Source organism: Peromyscus maniculatus, chromosome 11 (genome assembly GCF_049852395.1).
Source record: "Peromyscus maniculatus bairdii isolate BWxNUB_F1_BW_parent chromosome 11, HU_Pman_BW_mat_3.1, whole genome shotgun sequence".
Lineage (NCBI taxonomy): Eukaryota > Metazoa > Chordata > Mammalia > Rodentia > Cricetidae > Peromyscus > Peromyscus maniculatus.
Genome location: NC_134862.1, coordinates 78438356 through 78464494, shown reverse-complemented (window position 1 = coordinate 78464494; position 26139 = coordinate 78438356). Strand labels below are relative to the sequence as shown.

Sequence of the window (26139 nt, the reverse complement as noted above, 5' to 3'; positions counted from 1 at the left end):
TCTTTCACCAGCTTGATACAGTACAAATTCTTATCCTAATAGTGAAATATTTCACTAAAGCTTGAGAGACTTGGGCACGTATCTTTTTAGCTGTTTCTTAATTGGTATGCTGGTTCCAACTTTATCTTTGTATGTTCTCTGGACAGCTTTCAAATTCACAGGCACTGCTGGTTAAGTAAGTTAGGAAGATCCTCTGTTTCTGTTGAAGCCTTTAATGTGCAAGGGTTGAAGTGCCACTAATTCAATTAATTTCTGTTTATTCTCTTTGGATATAACCAGGCAGTGTTTTTAAAGAGCAATTTCTAAGAAACATAAAATGAATCACATGTACTCAGCATGTCAATAAGTAATTAGTTCTCAATTAAAGAGGGAGAAAAATCTACTGATTTTGCGCAGAGGGAGGCTGGTACATTTGTCCTGGCTTGAACCATCAGACTATTTGGAGATTTAACCCAAGAAAACTTTTTGGCTTATGATGCTGTGAATCATGTTTATGGGTTGAATTGTGCCCTCCTCCAAGAGATAAGTTGGTGTTCTAACCTCCAAACTTCAGCATGTGATAATACTTGGAATTAGGGTATTTCTGCACAAAGTAAAATGAAGTTGTTAGGATGTTTTATATGTAATATGATTGATATCTTTAAAATGGGGAAATTTGGACAGAGGCACACATAATGAGAGAATATCATATGAGGACAAAGGCAGTAATCGAGGAGGTTATATATCAACAAAGGGATGTCAAAGATTGCCAGTAACTCACAAGAAGATGAAAAATAGGGAAAAGATTCATCCCTAGAGTTCTCAGGAGTAATTGACCCCCTGATACTTTGAGTTGGTACTTCTAGCTGTGGAACAATAAATTAATGTTATTTAAGCCACTTAGATTGTAACAGATGTTATGATATCTATGACTAGAAAACTAGTGTGCCATGGCCTTTCCTTAACCTAAAAGTTCAAGGCCAACTTCAGCCACACAGGAAATTCTAGGCCAGCCTTGAACTCCAACATTCCTCTCTCTATTTCTTAAGTGTTGGGATTGCAGGCATACATCACCATGCTTGGACCTGCTTGTTTTCCAGTTCAGTGACTCCTTTTCCATTTGGTCCCTTGCAGGGAAGAATAAGAGACACAAACACCTTAAGACATTTCTAGAATTTAATGGAAGATGAGATGTCCTTGGCTTCAAAAGTTAGGGTGGGTAGTATCACAAGATGCAGTATTGAGACCTAGCCAAGAGCTGTTTAGAACAGGTTCAAAAGTGCTGTATATGGGACTAGGGAAGCAGGTCAGTTGGAAAACGCTCACCACATGAGCATGAAGGCATGAGTTCCACCCCAGCTGCCCCATAAAAGCCAGGTGTGGTAACACATGTTTGTAGTTCCAGTGCTGGGTAGGTGAGGGCACACAGATCCCCCAGGCTTCTTTCTTTGCTGGCCAAATCAACCACTGGATTTACCATGCAAACTCTTTGTGATATCTGTCATTTCTGATTGGTTATAGTGTTAGTTGAAGATCTCAGCTTGGTCTTCCATCTGTGTGATTTGCTAACATGATTTCTGCCATATCTAAAATGACAGCATTAAGAGGGTTGAAATATACTCATGCCCCACATGACTGTCCACATGCCTGCTGTGGCCAGGTTAAAAAAAGTGACTTGTATTGGGGAAAATTATAAAGGCCACTCCACGTAGTTAAAAGTAAGATTTATTTAGTGGATGACTCACAAATGAAAGAATGGATAGGTCGCGGGGGTCTGGGGAAGGCGTATAGCAATCCAGCGGTGTTCTCTGGAGCTCTGCACAATCAATCTCCACTATCCAGGGTCCAGGCGCAGAGAGAGCGCCCAGAGCGAGCGCTTGCCCATCCAGCTCCTAGGTTTCCAGCACCTCCCCTCGCCCCGCCTCGTAGGCGTGACAGTTGCCAGAGTCTCAATGGGGGTTGGAGCTTCCAGATCCAAACTGGAATGGCTACCCACTACATCTCCCCCTTTTTGTCTAAATAAGAAGGTTCTAAACTAATACAAGACTATATACAAAGGAATGGTTATCAAATATTGTCCAGAAATAATGAGGGATAATGACCTAGATAAGATGTAACTACAACCAATGCAAACAATATCAAGCAAGAAACACATTCTAAAATCCAGAGAAGTATAGAGCATAGGTAAACGGCATGTTATAAAGATCATTCAAAGGTGTCCTATCCTAAAGAACCTGAATCTAATACTTAATATGTTCTATCTAAGATATTATATATACTAAGTTGTAACTATAACTGCTAGTCTTCAATCCCATCAAAGACCTGAGAAGGAACATAATGGTACCTGAGAAATGGTAGACGGATGCAAGCAACTTCGGGAATCTTGCAAGAGTAGACCAAGACAGCTGGCAGCCTGGACAGTCACCTAATGTTTCTCAGCATTGTTGGTGCATTCAAATTGGCTACAGGACTAGAGTATCTGACAGACCATTTTCAGAAGCAGGATTTCTGAAAGACCATCTTACCCTGTCTTGGCAGAGTACAGTGGTCGCTTTCCTTGTGTCCCGCTTGTCCAGAAAGGACAGCATTGCATTTGTACTGTCAGCCATCAAGGCAAGGGCAGTTCTTTGCCCCGTAGGCCATTTTGTGCCAAAAAGACAAACTTCCAAATGGAAATGTCTTAGAAGCCCAACATTCTCTCGGGATCAATTGGTGGGCGCCAGATATTGGGGAAAATTATAAAGGCCACTCCACGTAGTTAAAAGTAAGATTTATTTAGTGGATGACTCACAAATGAAAGAATGGATAGGTCGCGGGGGTCTGGGGAAGGTGTATAGCAATCCAGCGGTGTTCTCTGGAGCTCTGCACAATCAATCTCCACTATCCAGGGTCCAGGCGCAGAGAGAGCGCCCAGAGCGAGCGCTTGCCCATCCAGCTCCTAGGTTTCCAGCACCTCCCCTCGCCCCGCCTCGTAGGCGTGACAGTTGCCAGAGTCTCAATGGGGGTTGGAGCTTCCAGATCCAAACTGGAATGGCTACCCACTACAGACTTGAGATAAATAACCCATTGTTAGGGTAGGGAACATTTGTAGCACAGCACACTTGTTCCTGCGAAGCTGGATCAAAATGATCGTGACTAAGACACCCCAGGCAGGGATGCTCGGTAGTGAGGAGCATGCGCTGCTCTTGAAAGCGATCAGAGCTCAGCCCCCAGCACAGTCAGGCGGCTCACAACTGCCTTTAACACATCCCCAGGGCATCTGGCATCCTCTTCTGGCTTCCATGGACACGCACATACACACAGAGAGACAGGCATATAAAGAAAAATGGAATAAAGCAAGCAAAAATAAAGACAATTTCCTAAAGCTAAAACATAAAGAAAGAATTCCTCAAAGGAAAATGGTTTTCATTAGGAAATTAAACTTCAAGGTGGAATAAGTGTATTCTATGTCTTTGTTTCACATACTTTAAGAGAAAACCTTTAGAGGGACTGTCGGCAAAAAATAGAACCTGAAGCAAATACAATCACCAAACAGTTAATGAGATTAAAACAAAAGAGGAAAGTGAGGGAGCCCATAATGTCATCCTTTCTCTCTAGAGTGATGGTGTGTCCTGGAGGGGAAGTTTTGTATGACAGTCACAGGGATTTTAGGTCTTGCATTGAGGTGAACAATGAGTGGCTATTAAGGGTATTTAAGATAAACCAAGAAAATTGGGGCTGTGAATTGTAGCCTGGCTATCCTTTGCTTTACATGTAATATCACTTATGAGTGAGTACATACTGTCTTTGTTTTTCTGGGTCTGGGTTTCCTCACTCAGGATGATTTTTTTCTAGTTCCATCCATTTGCCTGCAAATTTCATGATGTCATTGTTTTTTTTTTACCTCTGAGTAATACTCCATTGTGTAAATGTACCACATTTCCTTTATCCATTCTTCAGTTAAGGTGCATCTAGGTTGTTTCCACATTCTGGCTATTATGAATAATGCTGCTATGAACACAGTTGAGCAAGTGTCCTTATGGTATGGTTGAGCATCCTTTGGGTATATGTCCAAGAGTGGTATAGCTGGGGCTTAAGGTAGATTGATTCCCAATTTTCTAAAAAACCGCTATACTAATTTCCAAAGTGGCTGTACAAGTTTGCACACTCCCACCAGCAGTGGAGAAGTGTTCCCTTTACTCCACATCCTCTCCAACATAGGCTGTCATTAGCATTTTTGATCTTAGTCATTCTAACATGTTTAAGATAGTATCTCAGAATCATTTTGATTTGCATTTCCCTGATAGCTAAGGATGTTGAACAATTCTTCAAGTGTTTGTCGGCCATTTGAGATTCTTCTGTTGAGAATTCTCTATTTAAATCTATACCCCATTTTAAAAATTGGATTATTAGATATTTTGATACTTAGTTTCTTGAGTTCTTTATATATTTTGGAGATCAGCCCTCTGTCAGATGTGGGGTTGGTGAAGATCGTTTCCCATTCTGTAGCTGCCATTTTGTCTTATTGACAGTGTCCTTTGCCTTACAGAAGCTTTTCAGTGTCAGGAGGTTCAATTTACTGCTGATTTCAGTGTCTCTGCTACTGGTGTTACATTCAGGAAGTTGTCTCCTGTGCCAATGTTATTTGATGAGAACTAAGTCTTTGAAGACAGAAATTAGAGAAGATATCAGAAAAATGAAAAGATCCCTCATGCTCATGGATTGGTAGGATTAACATAGTAAAAATGGCAATCTTACTAAAAGCAATCTACAGATTCAATGCAATCCCTATCAAACTCCCAACACAATTCTTCACAGACCTTGAAGAAACAATACTCAACTTCATATAAAAAACAAAAAACCTAGGATAGCTAAAACAACCCTGTATAATAAAGGAACTTCTGGAGGTATCATCATGCCTGACTGTGGGATGACTCATCCCTAACAGGCTTGAGGGTCAGAAGGCCCAAACAAGAAAAAAAGATACTTTCTGAGAGCCAGCCTGGGTCTGCCTGATGGTCTTAGCAAGAGCAGCTGAAACATGATCTGGAGATGACCTGGACCAATGAGAGTCAGCTATGTCACACCAGCTGATGCATATTCATCAGGAGCCCAAGGGTTGGGTGGAGGATATATAAGGCTTGCCTCTTTCTGAATAAACTGAGCTTGTTGTTTCCACATTCTCCTGGAATCTGTGCGGTTTGACTCTGCGCCTACTCGGCCCCCACCCCTAAAGGGAACAACAACAAGGACCCTGCTACACCTGACTTAAGTGCTATAGTAATAAAAACAGCATGGTACTGGTATAAAAACAGACAGGTGGATCAACAGAATTGAGTTGAAGACCCTGATGTAAATCCACACACCTAAGAACACCTGATTTTTAACAAAGAAGCCAAAATTATACAATGGAAAAAAGAAAGCTTCTTCAACAAATGGTGCTGGCATTACTGGATGTTCGCATGTAGAAGAACGCAAATAGCTGGGCAGTGGTGGCGCATGCCTTTAATCCCAGCACTCGGGAGGCAGAGGTAGAAGGATCTTTGTGAGTTCAAGGTCAGCCTGGTCTACAGAGCGAGCTCCAGGAAAGGTGCAAAGCTATACAGGGAAACCCTGTCTCGAAAAACCAAAGGAAAAAAAAAGAAAAAAGAAAAAGAAAAATGCAAATAGATCCATATCTGTCTTTTAATTTATTTTTAAAGAAATAGTCTCGTGCAGCACAGAATGGCCTCAAACTTTCTGGGTACAAAAGGTTGACCTTAAGCAGCCAATTCTCCTGCCTTCGCCTCCCAAGAGCATGAATGACTGGTGTGAGCTCCACACCCAGCCTAGAATTTTGTTACTGTGCAGAGCTGGAGATTTATCCTTTAAAATATAATCATGCCAGGCAGTGGTGGTGCACGCCTGTAATCCCAGCACTCGGAAGGCAGAGGCAGGTGGTTATCTGTGAGTTCGAGGCCAGCCTGGTCTACAGAGCTAGTCCAGGACAGGCTCCAAAGCTACAGAGAAACCCTGTCTTGAACCCGCGCACCCCTACCCCCGCAAAAAAAAAAAAAAAGAAATATAATAATATAATCATGTCCTGAGGGTAAAGGCTTCATTATTGAGATGAATGGGAAGACCCTTCCACCACCTAAGCACGCCCCCACCTACGACCAACTATGAACCAGGGAACAGCCCACTCCAGACACTGGATTTCCTGGCATGTTGACCTTAAACTGTCTAGTGCCCAGCACTAAGAGGCTACACTAACAGTAAGAAATAAATAACTGTTGTTTATGAGTACACAATTTATAGCTATACAATATACCCTACCTATAAGAGCCCAGATATGGCACACTTGTAAAATTTATGTTATAATTGATTCCTTTATTGTTGTCACTTTGAGACAGGGTCTTCTGGCACTTGTTAAGCAGGTTAACCTCAAATTTGGAATGATTGTCCTGCTTCTGCCTTCTGGATGCTAGGATTGTGGGCATAAGCAACTACTTTTGACATAAATAATTAACTTTAAAATTAGAATATATTAATTTTTATTCTTTTTTGAGAGTCTCACTGTATAGCTCTGGCTGGTTTGGAACTCACTGGCACTACGTAGACCAGACCGGCCTCAAACTCACAGAGATCTGCCTATCTCTCCCTGTGGAGTACTGAAATTACAGGCAAACACCACCACAGCTGATGAAATACAGTAATTTTAACATTTTCCTCAGAAATCCTTGTCAGCTCCCTTGAAATACACCATAGGCTGTCATAAAGTTGAAACTGGAAATTTACCACAATATAAACTTTGAATTAATAGTCACATTGAGCAAATATTTTTCCCTATATCAAATGTTTGACTGCTGATTCAGAAGGGTTCCTATATTAGCTACATTAAAATAATATAACTTCATGTAAAAGTTGAGGCAAGTATTTTAGTTAGAGCACAATGCCAGATCTGTGCGTTTATTTAGAGATCATCACAATCAGCCAAGGCTAGGTATTTTACAGCTACAGACTATATAGTCCTTAAAACAAATACTGCCTGAAGTATTTCAAATGTATAAGTCAGTTTCCAAAATTTCCAACAAAAATGAACATGGCTAAGGAGGCAAGCAGATTAATAAGCTTGGAATGATTAAAGGGCAATAAAATTCAAACAACTGCTTTGAATTCACTGCTATTTTACTGCCTGAGCCAGGACTCTAAACATGTACTTTAAGGACAATAAATTTAGAATCTATTTTTTTTTTTTTAAATCTCGAACATTGTGTCCTAGGTGTATCGCTGTAGTTTGGATTGCTTATGTAAAATGAACTGGAATGGAATTCTCAGTAAGGTTAAAATCGATACAGCAGCGCCACCCAGTGACTATACTGAACACACAAATATGTTACTGGAATTTTCCATGTTAAATTGTTCTGTAGTTTCAGTGTAGCGACGCTTCACTGTGTTATGCTTCAGTAGTGTTATGCTCTATAACACTAACTCAAGAATATAACAATTACACATCTTACCTATTTATTCAAAATCAACTAGTGAATATACTCAAAGCATATCATGACACCCATGAATAAAGAGTTCTGTATTTCCTGTGTTACCTGTGATGGCAGCAAGCCACAATGGCACTGGTGATTCCTCTCATATGAGATGTTCAGCAAGTGTAGAATCGTATTCCTGCATGTTTATTCTTTGGTATATATGTCTACATTCATTAATTCCTCTTAATGAGTAATTTAAAGGTTCCCTGTCAGATGTCCTTGACATAAAATGAATTTTTATAATTTCACTTCAGACTGCAATTCCTGGATGGTCATCATTTTTAAGACAACAGTAAATATTATTCATGAGTAAACAGAATGAGGTTATCAATGATACCACCACAGAATTTATAAATCAGCCCTAATGTGACATGTTCAAATGCTAATATGACCAGACAGCATTACAATATTCTACTGCATATTAAATATTGGAATACTGTTTTCGGATTGTAAAACTGAATGGGATATTTTGTCATCCTTTATTTCCCATAGAAAATATAAATTCATTGGGAGGACAAATAGAATCAAATTTCACATATTTTTAAAAAATGGTTTTGAGGCTTTTTACAATTTCTTTCTCCTGTCAGAGGCACCATATTTAAAAAAGTGACTCTTGGGCTAACAAGACAACTTCATGGGTAAAGGCTCTTAACTAAATCCTATGACTTCCTTTTCTTCCCTGGACCCCACACAGGGGGAAGAGAGAACCAACTCTTGAAAGCTGTCCTCTGACCTACACACACACACACACACACACACACACACACACACACACACACACACACTAAAGGAAGGAAGGAAGGAAGGAAGGAAGGAAGGAAGGAAGGAAGGAAGGAAGGAAGGAAGGAAAAAAGGTTTTGTTGTTTGTTATGCCCAGATTGTGGGGACCCCCAAAAGACTACCATGGAGACCGAATCCCACATATAAAAGCAAAAAGCCTTTATTTTGAGCTCTGGGACTTGGTCCCTCTATCTGTCTGATGCAGCGGTGAGCAGACAGCCCTGAGCCCAGGCAGGGTAGGCTTTTTATCATAGCAGAGGTTAGGGTGATGGGATTTCCAGGGTTCAGGACCCTGATTAGCTTTAGGTACTTCCCTGTCCCTTGGTGGATCCCTGGGTGGTGTCAGCTTATAGCATTTCCTGGATCTTGGTGTTGCCTGCCAGTAAACCTGTCACAGAAGCTGTGTCTGGGCCTCTAAGCCTGTCATGGCAGCTGTGTAGTCAAGCTGTTTGGGGGCCCCTCCACAGATGTTTTTAAGAAAATTATTCACTTCATTAACAAACACTGGCATTAGTGGATAGAAGGTATGGTGTTAGGTGCTGGGAACCTAGACTATTAGGAACGAGACTTCAGGTAGAGAGGAGACAGACACAAAACAGATGATGATATGAAGTGGGTTTTGTTTGGTTGGTTCTTTTTTTTAATGGAAAAACTCCACCTCTGATGTCCCTTGAGTTTCACATCATTTAACTGATTGTCATTATCTGGATATTATCAGGTGTGTTTTACAGACTTCCAGAAGTAGATCTACTAGAAAATGAAACTACCAGTCACCTCCCAAGTGAACCTATGTTACCCAAAGCAGAAAATGGCACCTCAGTTGAAAAAGTGCTTAAGCAAGAAAACTCAGTCACTTATTAGGTATTTATTAAATATCTGTAATGTACAGGGTCTTGTACCAAGTTATGGACAACTGATAGCAAGCTGGGCAGTCTGCCCCATCCTTGATTTCTCCCACTTCCAGTTTGGGTTCACAATTTGATCATCAAGTTCATCCACATCCACTCCCCAATTTTCTAAATCTGCTCCTGGCCATGTTGGTGGTGCCCCCTTACTGTAGTCCACCATCTTCATTTACCTGGATCATTACATTGATACCCGAACTGGTTTTCCTCTCCCTATTCTTTTTTTTTTTTTTTTTTTTTTTTGGTTTTTCAAGACAGGGTTTCTCTGTGTAGCTTTAAGCCTTTCCTGGAACTCGCTTTGTAGACCAGGTTGGCCTCGAACTCACAGAGATCCGCCTGGCTCTGCCTCCCGAGTGCTGGGATTAAAGGCGTGCGCCACCACCGTGAAAGTCATGAAAACAAGGGGAGAAGTCAACTAATTCAGAATAAAAGCTAAGGAATGGCTTCTTAAAGATCTGTTAAGATTAAGTAAGGATGGAGAGAAGCTTGGCAGTCAACAAAAATGAGGAAATGTCTGAGAGTATATTAAACACAGGGTCATAAGTAGGTGGGTAGAATGGAAAAGAAGGAACAGGTAAATAGTGTCAGGATCCTTCTGCCTCTTCAAAAGGGCTTTTTACAACAATGCCAAGGTGCGGGGCAAAATACCTCCCCCTTGCTAGATCTAAGCACACCTGGTAAACTGGCATGTGGTCAAATCATTCCCTTATGCAGCCCAGCTGGATAAAGCATGCTCAGATTCTCGGACCTTCAATAATTTCTCACTAGGAAACCTCTATGGGTCTCTACAAGTCACTAAGGTGAAAAGGGCTTGTCTCACAAGCATGAGGCCTGCACTAGTTCCCCAGCAGCCAGTCATGGTGGCATGCACTTGTAAGCCCAGTACTGGGTAGGAGGAGGTAAGCATCCCTAGAGCTCACTGTTGGCTCAGTCTAGCCTGATTGGTGAGCTGCAGGCCAATTAGAGGACCTATCTCAGAGAAAGTATATGGTGTCTCCAAGGACGTCACTCACGCAAGGTTTTCTTCTGCCATGCATATGCACATGTACACCATGGAAATCTCCTCACCCCAACCTCTATGATTAAAAAAAAACCCCTACCCTGGCTGGGCTCACGGCTCTCTGCTTTCACAGACAGAGGGACCTAGCTCAGAGCTGGAAAATAAAGGGTCTTTGCTTTTACATACGGGATTCGGTGTCTGGGGTGGTCTTTTGGGAGGGCCCGAGATTTGGTCATAACAAGATGAACTATTAGACCTCCCATCTCTACAAGCCTTGCTTACAGAGGACTCAGGTCCTTTGTACCCTAATTCCGGCTAGACTACTTCTGAACTCCTGTGGGTGGCTTTGGGTCACTCACGCAATCTCTTTAAGGTAGAGCGTTCTCTCTAAAGCAAAATAACAATGCGTATCCACCACTCGCGTGCCCGTCCCAAGCTTTCATGACCCTTAAGTGAATGATGCGTACAAATAAGCCGGGCAGAATCTGACCCCATCAATACTTATCTGACGGGGGCTTTGCTACTATTACAGCAGGTTTCTCTACAATGTTTTTGATTCAGTAGAGACAACACACCCAGAGCCTAATAGAAGGACAACAGCCATGAAGTTCCGGAGGAAGTCACTGACAACCGAGTAAATACCGCCCGGAACTCCGCCCCCTAGCAGCTGGGCTCCTCTGTCCAGCGGAGTCACAGTTCCGACCAGAAGCCAACCCCCTGCACAATGGTTCCGCAGGCCTGAGGCCAGGCTTGCCGCGCCGCACACCAAGCCCCACCCACCGTGGGTCTTCTGAGCCCTCCGGGCACCCGTCACGGAGGAAGCGGGCTCCGCGGAAAGGGGCGGGCCTCGTACGCCAAGGCGGCTGGTTTGAAAAGTGACAACAGTTGGAGGCTTTGGGGTTTGTCATTCCGCTTGTCTCCAGTCTTCTGAGAGCTGCTGCGACCGCAGGTGAGTGCGAGCGGCCGCCGGAGGAGCGGGAGGAGGTCTAGGCTCGGGGCGCCTGGGTTCGCCGACTTAAGCGTCTGTGTGTTGATTTGAGACAGGGTCTAAAGAATCCAAGTTGTCCTGGCGCTCACCATGTACCTGAGGCTTGTTTTGAACTCCTAATCCTATCGCTTCCACCTCCCGAGTGCTGAAATTACAGGTGTGAGCCGCGAGAGGGGTGTCAGTGGGACTTGTTTCGTGGTGAATGCTTGTCAGTTTTCTAGGTATCCCCATTGCTCCATCTCTTGATCACACCCAGAATCACGAACCAGAAGGCGAAGATGTCATACTTAACCCCAAATCAGGGAGCTGAGTGTACACGGCTCTACTCGTGTGTAACAGTAGGCCCACCCCACGATTTTCAGGAACCTTTTTATTTAATTGATTAAAATTGGGAGTTACTTGCTTAGTTTTGCGTTGCCAAACCTAATGTATAAAATTTAACAGCTGTTCCAGTGCATGCTGTGCCTTGCATTGTAGTGTTACAAATAAAGGAGAAAGAGAAGCCAGTAGCAGAAATCTGCCCTATTTGAGCTAGCATGTCAGAGTCATTTTACTGTGTATAAATTACTTTAGTCTGAGCTATGAACTCAAACTAAAGGTCTCCCCCTCTTTCTGTACACACACACACACACACACACACACACACACACACACACAGAGAGAGAGAGAGATGAATTGGAACTGAAATTGCACTGTGAAAGACTGAGAATTCGGATATGAGAAGATGTCATTATGCCCACTAATTGCAGGTGTAAGCCTCTTGGTAGCTTTAGATTGGGAAACTGGTCATCAGAAATTCTCAGACAGGTGTAATGAGGTGCAGAGATTTCCACGCAGGTATAATGAGGCATTGGAAGTTTAGGAGAAGTCTTGAAGGGATTAACTTGAACCAGAAAGAGCATTAGGTTATTAAAGGCTTTAGAAACTTCAGTGGAAAAGATTGAAATCTGTGTGGTAGGTAAGCCGATTGTACATTTGTGAAGATTTGATGTTTTATAAGGATTAACTCCGGGGCATTGTACATCACATCAGCAGAAGGAGTGTGTGTGATAATAATCATGAAGATATTTTAGACTCACTGCCTTGTTAAAATCTCTAATCCAGGTGTAGCTTGCTTTAGCAAGCATCCTCTTTGTAATGGTTTTATGAACAGTTTCAAAAACCAAGACTTAGATGAAACGTATTGAATGCTTATTTACTCTTTTCCCTCTGAAGTCTTCACCATGTTAACCCACGAAATAAACTGACCTCAGAATATTGGGGGGGGGGGCACGGACAACCCAGAATCTAATGTGTGCCTAACACAAGGGAGGACTAGACTGGCTGATTATAAAGAGATTGGTCAGAGGATAGGAAGTGACTGAGGATTTGGAACTGTGGCCGGAGGAGGTGCACAGTGAAGGGAGGCTCTCTTGTTCTGCTGATGAAGTCTCTCCCATGTCATCTGTACCTGGGCAGGGATCAGAAATAGTGTTTTCTTGTGCAGAGATCTTTTCTCTGCAGAGAGGGAGCTGTACTGTGGCAAAGCCTCTGCCTGTGTCTACACATTTGTAATGTAAACATCCGTAAACTTCTTTCTACAGAAGGACCTTGCCGAGCCATTCCTGAGTCTGCAGAGGTATGTAGTTTCTAGAAACACACCAAACTACTACACTTGTGGTAGGATAATTTACCTTCCCATACATTTATAATTTATACTGAAATAGATATTAATGTGTGAAGGGTCCAAATCTAGATCTGAGATGATCCTATCTCTGAAAAAACGGTTTGCAGTTATGAAATTCAGTAGTAGAAAATGAAAATAGCTTAAAGTTCAAATATTGATGTAAGAAGAGTGTGGGGGAAATCCAGGCTCACATAAGAGGGCCATGTTGAAGCTCTTAGTGTTTCTTTCACTGGACTATAAATGTATTTCTACATGAATGCTACAGTTACCCACAATCAGTAGAGGTCATTCCTTGCTGTATTACTACTCTACCCTAGATTGACCACATCTGGAGTGTTGAATTCATTTGGTATTATGTTTAAGAAGATATTGACTATCTGTGGAAATAGCTCAATTAGAAAAGGCAGGACCTTTTGTTTTAAGTTCTGGGCATGGTCAGATAGTTCTCAACATTGTGGAGATGGAGACAGGCAGACGTCTGGTGGTCAGTGTGGTGATATTTTATTTGTGCAGCCCAATAAAACTTATCTGGGGATCAGAGAACAGAGCCAGCCACCAAATTAGACATAGATGTCAGGCGTGGTGACACACATCTTTAATCCTATCATTCAGGAGGCAGAGATGCCTCTGGATCTCTGTGAGTTCAAGAACAGAGCCAGATGTGCTGGCACAGACCTTTAATCCCAACACTTGAGATCTCATGTTTTTGCTTGGGAAGGACATGGGCCTTTAATCCTAGGAAGTGATGGCAGGAAGCAGAAAGGTATATAAAGGCGTGAGGATCGGGAACTAGAGGGTTTTTAGCAGCAGTTCAGCTGAGATCCATTCTAGTGAGGACTCAGAGGCTTTCAGTCTGAGGAAACAAGGTGAGGTGAGGTTGACTGTGGCTTATTCTGTTTCTCTGATCTTTCAGTGTTCACCCCGATATCTGGCTCCAGGTTGTTTGTTTGTTTGTTTATTTAATAAGACCTTTTGAAATTCGTGTTACAGGTCAGTCAGTCTAGCCTACTTGGTGACTTCTAGGCCTGTGAGACCATATCTTTAAATAAATAAATCCATATCTAAATAAACAAGGGGAATGGTATTTGAGAAACAAAATTAGAGACTGCCTCTGGTCCACGTGGACCTCCACCCACACAAACATAGACCAGCACAAGGGAAGATTGTTTGGGTGGGAGCTCCACGTCACACAGTTCAGAGCCCGCCAAACACTGCTCCTCCCCCAGAGAGACTCAGGATGACTGCCATAGGGGATATATAAGCAGCATCCACAGGGGATATATAAATAGACTTGTGGTTCTTCCAGTCTCCTCCCCTTCTCCTCTCTGTGGGGCCAGGGAATCGCCCCGGAGGGCTTTACCCATTAAACCTGGGCTTTTCCTGATTTGGTCTGATTCGGCTTGTTGCCACAGCGGAGAGGGAGTCTTAAAACTTATCAAAGATATTGACAAATAAAGTCACATTTCAGTACAAACAAAATACCACCATAGACAAAGTATTTCAGGGTTAATTTAAATAGGACAGTATGAGAGTGTGAAATATACATTTTGTCATTGTCCAAAGTTCTTGGTGTACAGATCCCCAAATCCTGGGAATGGTCACAATGATAAGTGAACTTTTTTTGGTTTTTTTTGAGACAGGGTTTCTCTATATAGCTTTTCATCTTTCCTGGAACTCACTCTGTAGCCCAGGCTGGCCTCGAACTCACAGAGATCTGCCTGCCTCTGCCTCCCAAGTGCTGGGATTAAAGGCATGTGCCACCACTGCCTGGCGATAAGTGAACTTTTATATGTTAATGGTTAGCTGTTGCCTAATGGTTAGCTGTTGCCTGGCAGTCTCTAGTCCCTTGGGCATGGGGAGTTGGGGGGGCAGTGGGGAGTGATTTACCAGAAAACTAAGGCAATCTTATGGGGTTAGGACATTCTGCCCCTGTCCCCTGATCCTGGGGAAGGGAGAGACTGGAAGTTGTTGGCACTGGTAAAACCAGTCATACCTACCTACATGATAAAACTTTTGTAGAATCCCCAAAGGGCTGATTTTGAGAACTCTTGGGTAGCCAGACACTTTGTAGTTCCAAGAAGTTCCAAGTCCCTCCCTCCTCCTGGTCCTGGTTGTCTCTTCATCTGCTGTCCATTCCTCCTAATATCTTGTATTTCCTTCTGCCTGAGCCACTCTAGAGATGAATCAGACCCCAGACTGCAGTGTGGGGTAGGCTGCTGGAAGCATAAGTAAAATGGCCTGGGCTCGTGACCATCCTGTCAAGGGGAACAGTGGGAGCGCTCATCTGTGGGTTCTGACGCCGTGGGCCTGGAGGGAGTGTCAGAACTTAATGATGGGACGCCTAGTGATGGCCACTTCAGAATTATTACTGCCTGATACTGCTGCCAGAAACTACTCCCAGTTTAGGTACAAGTCTGTACTCATTTTTGTTGGAGTAGGAGAAGGTGTATTCTTCTCTCTCAAAAATGGTAAGGTTTCCAAAAATAGTTTCATAAAGGAGTAGCCACATTTAAGGAAGTAGTATTTAATCTTGTAGCAGAGAAGACTTAGAAGGGACATCACAGCCTTCTTTATATTTGTGAAAGAATGTGTTGTTGGGGTTTTTTACTCTTTTGGGGGGCCCACCCTCCAGCTGCCAAATAAATACATAGAGGTTTTTTCTTACTTATGGATGCCAGGCCTTAGCTGGGCTTATTTCCTTAACTTTAAATTAGCCCCATGTACCTTTTGCCTCTGGGCTTTTCCCTTCTATTACTTCTGTAAATCTGACCCTTACTCCGTGGCTTGCTGGTTGTGTAGCTGGGTGGCTGGACCCTGGTGTCCCCCCCCCATTCCTGGCTTCTTCTAGATCTCCCTTTCCAGATTTCTCCCTCCATATATTCTCTCTGCCTGCCAGCCCTGCCTATCCTTTCTCCTGCCTTGCTATTGGCCAGTTCTTTATTAGACCATCAGGTGTTTTAGACAGGCACAGTAACACAGCTTCACAGAGTTAAACAAATGCAACATCAACAAAAGCAACAGACCTTAAAATAATATTCTACAACAGCAGTGTCCTGTAAATAGGGGTTAATGCATTCTATGCAGTTACGGTGTCTAAAAATAGGATCAGTAATGAGGTTACAGCAGCATTTCTCAGTGGTGTGGGGAAGTGTCTTCTACTTATTAGAGACACACTAGAGTAGAAGGAAATAGCTTTTGGAGTTCCTCGGGACGGTGATGTTGAGAGGGGGTCAGAATCAGGGCACTATTTAACAACCATGTTTTAGGGTGGCATCTTCCTTTTATTGGGATGATAGGCAAGTTGTTGGAGCTTCTTTTTTAGCTATAATTGTTCTAAGAAACAGTGAGAGCCTAAAGTCGATTTCAAAACTTGTAAGCCATTTCAGTTCATTTGCGGAACTGAATATGTTCACTCTGGGTCTCTGCTCACTTTGGGAAGTAGTGGTCTTTTGGACAGACACCTCCACAGTGGAAGCCACCCAAAGCATTGGAGAGTATTTGGCAGAATGCCTGGCCTCTAGCCATTGCATTCTTGTCTTGACAACTAAAAATATCTCCAAACGTTGCCAGTTGTGCTCTGGGATGTGTAAGGGAGACAGAATTATGACAAGTACTATTTTAAGAGGACACCAGTAGGAATAATCTATTATCTGCACACATTAGGACAAATGGGTTTTTGCTAGTTTATGTGTTTTAAGTTCTTGCTCTGGTGAAAGGGATTCCTGCCTTAAATTAAAGCCTCTCCTTCCGCTCTCCCTCTACATCTTCCTTTCCCTCTGCCCCAGCTCTCACCCCTGCTTGCATCTTAAATCTTATTAGCCTTCTTCCTGTGTGTGTGTTGAGTGGGATATCAAATTTTTATTTTCTGCCTTGTGTTAGCATTGCTTATATTTAGCTTCTGCTGCTGCTGCCTGTCTTGTGCTTCGAGAAGTAGTTCTCAGTATCTTGTTAAATGCCCTGGCCCTCGTGTAAAAAGAAGCCAACATGATTTTCCTACTGTGCGTCAACTCAAAGCCTCTATCCCTTATGGAATAGAATGTTAGAAAAATTAACGGAAATGACTATTACTTTGTCATAAAAATTACTTTAGGATAAAACACCACCTTTCTTTCAGTGTGTGTTTATATGTGTGTGTAAATAACATTCATCTTGTTTTGAGACAGGACAGAGTCAGTCTAGCCTTGAATTTTACTTGTAATTGTTACCTTGAATTTCTGATCCTCCTGCTTCCACCTCCTAGGTATTGGGGGTCACCAGGATGCATTACCATGCCTGGCTTAAAATTCTTTACCTAATTCAGATATTTGATGATAGTATTACTGTGAACAGTTCAAGCACAGCTTGTTCATTTTTCCTTAAGTACTAACTTGCAGATTATAAGGACTATTCATTGTGCATATCTCTGATCTTTGTTTTTTCTTCTTTAAACTAGGAGGAGACTCTCAGAATGGAGACTCTGTCATTCCCCAGATACAATGTAACTGAGATTGTGGTTCATATTCGAAATAAAATACTAACAGGAGCTGATGGCAAAAACCTCTCTAAGAATGATCTCTATCCAAACCCAAAGGTAAAATGCACTTGTCTGTACATGGAGATCCTAATATTTATGAATAAAGTAAGCTACTGGGTCTGTGGTGTGGGGAGGAAGGCGAGTGCCCTCTTATTTGTTGTGGGCCAGTCATTTTTAATCTAGAGGAAAATCTCTCACCTGGTGTAATTTTAAAATAACATGAAGTTTATATGTGGGGCAACTTCTTCATCCCATTGGGAACCCGGTTCTTTAATACAGCTGTTTTCCTTAAAGAAAAAAAGGCCTTAAAACATAGGTATATTAAAGTATATTAAATTTTTTATATTACTGGAGAGGTGGTATGAGGGCATCATTTATTGGAGAGCTTGACAGGATTTATTCCAAGTGGTTTCCTACACACGCATGCTTAAAAACAGTCTTCTTTGGAAGCGTGCAGATTAATTTTCTTACATTATGCCCCAGGCGGGATTTGACTTATTTTGACAGGTGTTATTCTTTATATGTTTGGTTATTAAATGCAAAAATGAGCTATTTATGTGTCGCAGCAAAATCCCAAAGTCTCCTTCCAGTTTCCTGGGTTGGCCTTGAAGTTATAATATGGGAAGGCTTCTTTTATCATACAGAATGCAAAATTGTTTATCTCAGTGCACTTGAGTTCTTTGAAATGGAAAGAATGGCCAGAGTGAGTGATAGGCTTTAAGGCAATAATACAGCTTTAGAAAACATTGCCAGCTTTCCACCATAGTTCAGGCCTTTCTGTTTACCTAAGGAACTTGAATGCAGGGCGGACAGGTTCTCAGGCCAGCATTTGGGATCCACTGACTTAGAAGACAAGGGTTTTAAATCCTGCTATTTCTCCATTTTCTTTCATAGCCATTATTCCAAGTGTTGCAGCTAAACTGAAATCTGAGTTGATCTATCCATAGCAGCAGGATAGTCTGAGTGATCTTTCTTTAAAAAGTAAAAATCAAATCTTGAGTAGTCCAGCATTTCCTCATTCCTGACAGAGTTCAGGAAGACTCACCTGTCTACCCTGTCTGGGCTAGGTTGATTGATTGGGTTGGATTTGGATAGACTAACCCTCATTTATAAGTAACCAATTTCCTTGTTTATTCACTACATATGAACAAATTGGTACGTACCATAAGATATCCAAAATATTGGAGAAATTAGGAGATTTTTTGAGGGAAGCCGGGTGATTTTCTCACCATTTCTCTTTGCATTCATTGACTGCAGCATTTGATGGTGATGGTGGTAATGACACAGCTCTCCGAGACACTGACTGTAGTTTTCTCTTGTAGCCTGAGGTCTTGCATGCTATCTACATGAGAGCCTTACAGATAGTGTATGGGATCCGGCCGGAGCACTTCTACATGGTGAGTTAGGAGATAAAAGTGTTTGTTTTTGTGTTTACAGCAGTTCTGCTCACAATACACTCTGCCCAAAAGGATAAGTGTTTGACTTTATTTCCAGCAAATCTAAAGGCTTACATAAAATTGCTCTCCCTTAGAGAAGATTTTTAGACGTAATAAATAGTAACTTAATGAGAATCTTTAGTAAGATGAAAACTAATGGAAGATCCAATGACACCTGGAAATTACTGATTCTATGTAGTTTGTCCACAGATGTGTAGTTCTGGCTTCAGAGACTTTAATAAACAACTGCCAAGTCTTTAGAAAAACAAATGTTTTTGTAGAAAGGACTCTGACATTAAAATAGAAGATAGTAAGGTTGAAGCAGTTGAAATGAGGCAAACCATGTAGTTCTAGTCAGAAAGAGCGCTTCTCTTGAACATGTTTTGTGATGAAATTATCAGGGCATTTGTCTGAGGATCCATGAAGATGTAATGTCTGCAGGGTCTCATCATCGGGTTCTATATTTTTTACTGTTTTGATAACCCAGGCTGTCCTTGAACTCATGATCTTCCTGTGTGCTTACTTGTATTACAGACACATGCTACCACTCTTAGCTTATGATTGGATATAAAATTTTGCCCTGTGTTTACTATGGAACTTTGCAAAGATTTTGCAATAGTTTCTTTATAAAATGAGGTGTCCCTCTAACATAAGGTTGTAACAATTAAGAGAATAACAAAGTCAAGTGCCTAGCCTAAGTTCTGATGTTATTTCCCTGCCCTTAAAAGTCTTCATTAAGTGCCGACTGGGAACTGAGCATCATATATTATTGTCAACTCCAGCTGTGCATTAGGAGTTGTGCTGTTTTCAGATTTGGTGGTAATAAATTAATATCGTTTGATCATTTCCTGTGATTAAGATTTCTTATAATTGAAGATTCCTCTCATTTCATCTAATTGATTTGTGACTTAGATTTCATGATTTATTTCATTCAGATGCCGGTGAACGTAGAAGTCATGTATCCACAACTAATGGAGGGCTTTTTACCAATCACCAATTTATACTCTCATCTGTGAGTAAAGGATGATCTTTTTTTTTAATCTACATTACATTAAACTTGAATAATGGTATGGTCTTTGTGAAAGAGCAGCTTGCTGCCTTTACTTTATCTCCTGTGTGTTCGGAGTTCTCACATGCATTCAGTCTTCCCCTCTGGCACTCTTCAGGATGCTCTCACATGACATTCTGAGGTGCTCTAAGTCTGCAGTTGTTTGGTAGCTTTGCGTTCTTGAAGAGTCTTAGAATCACCAAGAATATATGCTGTTTATTAGTCTAACTACCTTGATACTGCACGAATGTTGATGTAACATGCAGAAAAAACAACACTAATGCAATATAGAAGTAGATTTCAATGCCGCAGGACTGCACTGCAGTAGACTTCTGACCCGACTTGGCTCTTGAACACTGACAAATAGGTTTGAAACTAAGATGTTTGCGTTCATGGTGTAGCACCTAACACCTTGCTCTTCACTGTTCTGCATCCTAAAGGGCCTCCTTTATGCCCATCTGCCGAGTGAATGACTTTGAGTTCTCCGATCTTCTGTATCCAAGTAAGTACATTTCCAATCATTTAATTCACCATTTTCCCTTTCTGCCAATAAATGTAAAAGAAAACGATATGAAAGATCTTCTAGAAAAGTATTGCTTTTTTGTCCTTATAGATCTATAGAAAGCTGTTTTTTAATTTGATTTTTCTTAAAGCTTCTTATTTTTTAAATTTTCCTAAAATTTTGGAAGATCACTTTATTTCTGTGTAGATATCACTCTGCCACACATGATAGATGCTCCTAAAACTCACTGGACTTTGTATAAGAAATGTGGCAAGCACCAACCCCCCTAAGTGACACAGTACAAGAAGGGCAGAGATTGTCTGCCTGCCTTGGGAGGTGGGTTATGGTGAGAAACGGTGCATATGGTGGGCAGAGCAGGCCCATTTCCCTCAGAAGGCTAAAAACTACAAAGACGGTTGAGCTGAGGCTTGAGGATGCTGGGCCCAGTTGCAGGTCTAAGAGGATGCTGGTGATAAAGACGACATGTGAGCAGAGGTAAGAAAAAGGGCCAGGTGATTCAGTTGTGAGCCCATTTTGTTATGAAGGCAATGCAATCATGAGGTTACATTTAAAAATTGGGAGTCCAGATACAAATGATGTGCAGGTGTGATGTTGGATAGTGAGTTAATCTGGCCAAGGTCATCAAATTAGCAATTACATTTTATCCATGAGAGCTTGTATTGTAGCACTGATAAGTACACTGCTGTAACCGTGCATAACATTTCCACGACCCACAGAAGCGTCTTGTTCATTTGCAGTCAGTTCCCTGTGGCCACCATTCTCTGAGAGCACCGATGTGTTTCTTTCACTTTGGCTTTTCACCAGCTTTAATGTAACGGAGTCATAGCAGAGTACAGCCATTTCTGTCTGGCTTCTTTAAACAGTGCTTTTGACATTTGTGCATATTAACCGAATTTGTTAGTCCTTTGTTTCTTTTGCCTTTGCAGTATTCTCATGTAAGTGTATGGCACAGTTTGTCCATCCATCTACCAATTAGTAGGCATTTGAATTGTTTCTAATGTTTGGCCATTATTGGCAAAGCAGCTGTGAATATTCATATTTACAAGTATGTGGATGTGATTTCATTTCTCTGTATAAATACTGAAAAGTAGAAAATCTAGCCTGTGTGATAAGTGCATGTCTCACTTTTTAAGAAGTTACCAAACTTTTCCAAAGCGGCTGCATCCCATTGGCAATATACAATAGTTTCCATTATGCCGTATCCCCCGTGGTTTGAGTAGTGTATGTTTTTAATTTTCCCCATTTGCTGGGTTTAGTGGTTTTAGTTCACTTTTCCTTGATGACTAATAAAACTGAGCATATTTTCATACGCTTATTTATGGCAATATTTCATCTTTATGGTGATATGTTATCTTTGACAAAGTTCTTTTCAAATCGTTTGTCTATTTTTTAATGTCTTTTAAATTAAAAAAGTATGTGTATGGGTATTTTGCCTGCATGTATGCCTGTGTACTGCATGTGTACATTGCCTACAGAGTTCAGAGGAGGGTGTCAGAATCTTTGGAACTGGACTTACAGGTGGTTGGGAGGTGCCATGTGGGTGCTGGGAATCAAACCTGAGTTATCTGGAAGAGCAGTGCTCTTAACTGCTGAGCATCCCTCCAGCACCTTATCTGTTTATCTTATAGACGCTTCAGATAAATTATCAGCTGATTATGCAGGTCTTTTCTGCTACTCTGTTATTTGCCTTTTCAGTTATATAGTTATGCAAAATTTCAGTTTTGAACATTTTAATTGATTTTTAAAGAATAAATTTGTATGTCTTTCTGAGAAATCTTAGCTTAATCGAAGTTGCTGAGATTTGCCTCTGAGTGCTTGGTGGGTGTTGTCTTGCTTGTTTAATGTTTTGATTGTTATATATGGTATGAGTCACCGTTCCTGTTTCCCCTTTTGTATGTGAGAATAATCTTGCACTATTTGTAGAAACATTACCCTTTCCCTGTTAAATTACTTTGATACTTTTTATAAAAAAAAAAAAATCAATGCACATACTCTGCACGCCTATTAAGACTGACAACACTCCAAAACCCAGCAGTCTGAAGTGTTGAGAAGGACTCGGGGGGGCAGGCTCCTGAGTTCTTCGCTACCACAGTGCACAGAGGCGTGGCCACTTTGGCCGTTTCTAACAAAATGAAACTTGTTCTTACCGTATGATCCAGTAGTCAGTCTTCTTGGTATCTACGCAAAGGAATTCAAACTGTGTTCACATACAGTCACATACAGAGAAGCTGGTAGCAGCTTTGTTCACAGTTTCTAACTGGCAGACACCATCATGTCTTTCAGTGTGGGTCAGTAAGTAATTTACATCCAGGCAGTGGAATGTTATTCAGTGCCAAGTGACAGTGAGCTCTCAACCTGTGAGAAAACGTGGAGGAACCACAAGTGTGTATTATAAAGTAAAAGGAGCCAATCTGAAAAGGCTACATAGCTATATGACATGTAAAAGACAAAATACTGGAGACAGAAAGAGAGAAAAAAATGGGTGATTGTGAGGCTCAGAGGAGAAAGAGGAACAGTTAGCTAGAACACAAGCTTTTTAGGCCAGCGAAGCCTCTGTGTGTTACTGCAGTGGTGGTACGTGCATGCCATCCTGCCGTCGTCACACCCCACAGGCAATACAGTGGCAGCTAGCACATCTAAGTATGGAGTGATAATGATGCCTCATTCCTAACAAAAGGGCCACTGGTGCAGATGGCAGAGAGTCTGATGGAAGGCATCTGGAGAACTACCTAATCCTTACTCAGATTTTGCCGTGAGTGGAAAGCTTGTGAAAAATGAAGATGTATGTGAGACACCAATTGGCCCCAATTTCTGGGATGCTATTCTCTAGGCTCTGGCATCATTCTGTATGGATATCCGGTTTCCTGGCACCGTTCATCTAGATGTTTGTCTTTACAGCAAGTATACTTGAAGTCAGGCATGAGTTCCTACAGCCAGATTTCTTCACTCACTCAGTCATCTGTTGATGTGCTTGTAGACTGGCTGTGTGATGTAGATTCGGAGGTGTGAGCTGGGCAGCTGGAGCTCCGTGCTGTTTACTTTTTGTTCAGTTCCCCCTTTTAAAAATTTATTTATATATTTATTTATTTATTTATTTATCTATTTATTTATCTATTTATTTATTGTTCAAGACAGGATTTGGAGCCTATCCTGGAACTCACTCTGTAGACCAGGCTGGCCTCGAACTCACAGAGATCCACCTGCCTTAATTTAGTCTTTGTTATCCTGACTCTTGTTACTCACTGCAGCACACGTCATACCAGGAGGACACAGTGTCATAATCTGCCAGTGTCCTGGAAGTCCTGTATGTATTACTTTAATAGCATGCACAGGTTCCAAGTCTTGTGCATCCACATGGCCTGCAGTGTTTGTTGCACAGCACGTGTTTACATTTCCTCACTGGGTAGAGCACCCCACGGGTTTGGACCAGTTGGTTTTAATGTTCCTTCAGATTTTCTTTCAGTTGTGTTGAATGATTAAGACAGATACTGAAATCTTTTGTGGATTTATTCTTTTCATTCTCACTGCCTTTTAATTGGACTATTTAGCTCATTTGTATTTAATGTTATTGATATGATCAGGCTTAAATTTACCTTTAATCTTTTTTTCTTCCTTATAATATTTATGTATTTCCATGTTCTCTATTTCTTGTCTTATTTTGGCTACTGAACTTTTTAAAAATAGCTTTTAAAAGATTTATTTATGTGTATTGGTGTGTGTTTTGCCTTCATGTATGATGTATACCAAGTACATGCCTAGTGTCCATGGAGGCCAGAAGTTGTTGGATCCCTGGAGCTGGAATTACACGTGGTTGTGAGTGGCATATGGGTGCACTGGGAGCCAAACTCGGGTCCTCTGCAAGAGCAGCAAGTGCCCTTGGCTTTTGAGCCATCTGTCCGGCTCCTTGTTTGTTGTTTATATAGACAATGTCTTACTATATAGTCTAGAAATTAAAATCCTCTGGCCTCAGTACCATGAGTGCTGGATTCCTGGCGTGTCCTGACATGCCTGCTTCACCTTCAGTTTTAAAAGCTAATTTTCTTAGTTATTGAATTCTAAGTTGATAGTGTTGATAGTGTTTCCAGTGCTTTAAAGGCATGCTGATGCTGTTGAAGACAGTATTTACAGAGAAGGCCAATAACAAACTTTTGAAGATACAGGAAAGGAAAAGATTTATTGCTGCATTATATTCTGGATTCCCTTGTTCCTGATAAGCAAATCCACTCTTATCTTTATTCCATTTAATGTGTCTGTTTTATTTTCTTGTCTTTGCTTTTCAATTTTATTACTATTTAGCTACTTGAATGTATTATGGGGTTCTGGGGAATTTTTGTTGTTTTGATTTCCAGCTTAGACTTCACTGTTTATAGTTTTCATAAGATTTGGACATTGCTCTCCTGTTAGGCTAAAAGTAGCATTTGTTCCTCCTTTCTGTGGGATTTCATCAAAGACGTGGGATGCTGTCTGTCCTGCCTCTGCTCATAGGTGGTGGCGGCTGCTCTTCTTGTGGCCTTCATCTCAGGAGCTTCTATGGCCTGTCTTCTGCTCCATTAACCTTTCATCCTAGGTCTAACATGCTTTGCTAATCTATTCTGGCACAATTCTTAGTTCAGATACCTTCTGTTTCGTGTCTTTGATTTGGAGTTGGGTATTTTTAGGAACGGTCTCTTATCTTCATAAGACTTTGTTCTTGAACAAATGAGACATTTTCATGAACCGTTTTTGCTGTATTTGTCATTGGCGCTATTTCAAGGTATTTTGATATTTTTTTCTTTTTACAGATTGATTATATTCTGGTTTTGCTTTTTTTTTTTTTTTTAGGTTACAAATTTTATGCCATCTTATGCCATACTGATGCTTTCGTTTATCACTTTAACTATTTCTGGTTCTTCTTTTAGCCTTAGTTGTTTCTTGTGTCCACATATTGATTGATTAGAACCAGCTTCTTTAAGGCCTCCAGAACCCTTGAACTCTCCACAGCCTCTGTCCCGAAGTTCTTAGTCTCACCAATTCTAGTTGCTCTGGCCTCTCCAATTCCAAAACCTTATCTTCTTGCTTCTATAAGACCCATGCATTCTCTGTTAAGGGCAAGTGCCCTCCTCCTTTGTAAACACAAAGGTAATTGCAGTCTAAGTTAAAACAGATGTTTTGCACCTCATTAAAGGCTAAGTTTTATATGCTGTGAGCCAAGTCATATGGTGAAAAATGATACGTTTTTGCATTCTGTTGTTTCAACGGATTAGAGTGTTCTTTTCTATTGTAGAAGGCAAACGGACAATGCGGTTTTTGAGTGCCATTATCAACTTTATTCACTTCAGAGAAGCATGCCAGGAGACGTATGCAGAGTTTCTTTTGGAAAATGTAAGATTTAAGTATGTTTGTTAGATACGTACACATCAGATCAGCAGTCTCATGTATGAATTATTAATCTGCTTTGAAATTTTGTCACAGGTCCAATTGTTGGATCATTGTTAGAATTAAATTTGGTTTTATATTTATACAAAGTAGACTTTAGCTTTGGGATGATATTTTGAAATGATATGTTCTTGATAACATAGAAGATAGAATTTTACTTTAATGTTGTAGTTGAGACATTACTCCCTATGTTAAAAAAAATAGGTTTTTTTCTAGATGTTTGCAAAGATGCATAGTGTTCTTCAAATAACTGGCATATATGAAATATGTTTGCTTTTTAAGCAAGGCCAATTTGGACTGCCTGTGTTAGTCTTTCTGCCTAGCCTTCAACACCATCACTTTAACAGATGGGTTTTTTTCATTGCACAACTGATAAACTTTGTG

General features: G+C 41.2%; 1 protein-coding gene across 3 annotated transcripts in view; it reads left to right on the top strand.

Annotated features, from left to right (window-relative positions):
- The first annotated feature begins 10918 nt into the window (after positions 1 to 10918).
- The window catches only part of Nuf2 (NUF2 component of NDC80 kinetochore complex), a 29382-nt gene continuing 14161 nt past the window's right edge, over positions 10919 to 26139 (top strand). Inside the window, exons 1-7 of one of the 3 annotated variants that reach the window (XM_042258541.2) lie at positions 10919 to 11115; positions 12738 to 12772; positions 17253 to 17390; positions 18656 to 18730; positions 19705 to 19781; positions 20258 to 20319; positions 25604 to 25701. In XM_042258541.2, coding sequence (XP_042114475.1) covers positions 17268 to 17390; positions 18656 to 18730; positions 19705 to 19781; positions 20258 to 20319; positions 25604 to 25701 — 435 coding nt within the window. In that variant the 5' untranslated portion in view covers positions 10919 to 11115; positions 12738 to 12772; positions 17253 to 17267. Of the gene's footprint in view, positions 11116 to 12737; positions 12814 to 17252; positions 17391 to 18655; positions 18731 to 19704; positions 19782 to 20257; positions 20320 to 25603; positions 25702 to 26139 lie in introns of all 3 variants that reach the window. The other 2 variants (XM_076547936.1, XM_006994296.4) reach the window with 2 other exon arrangements.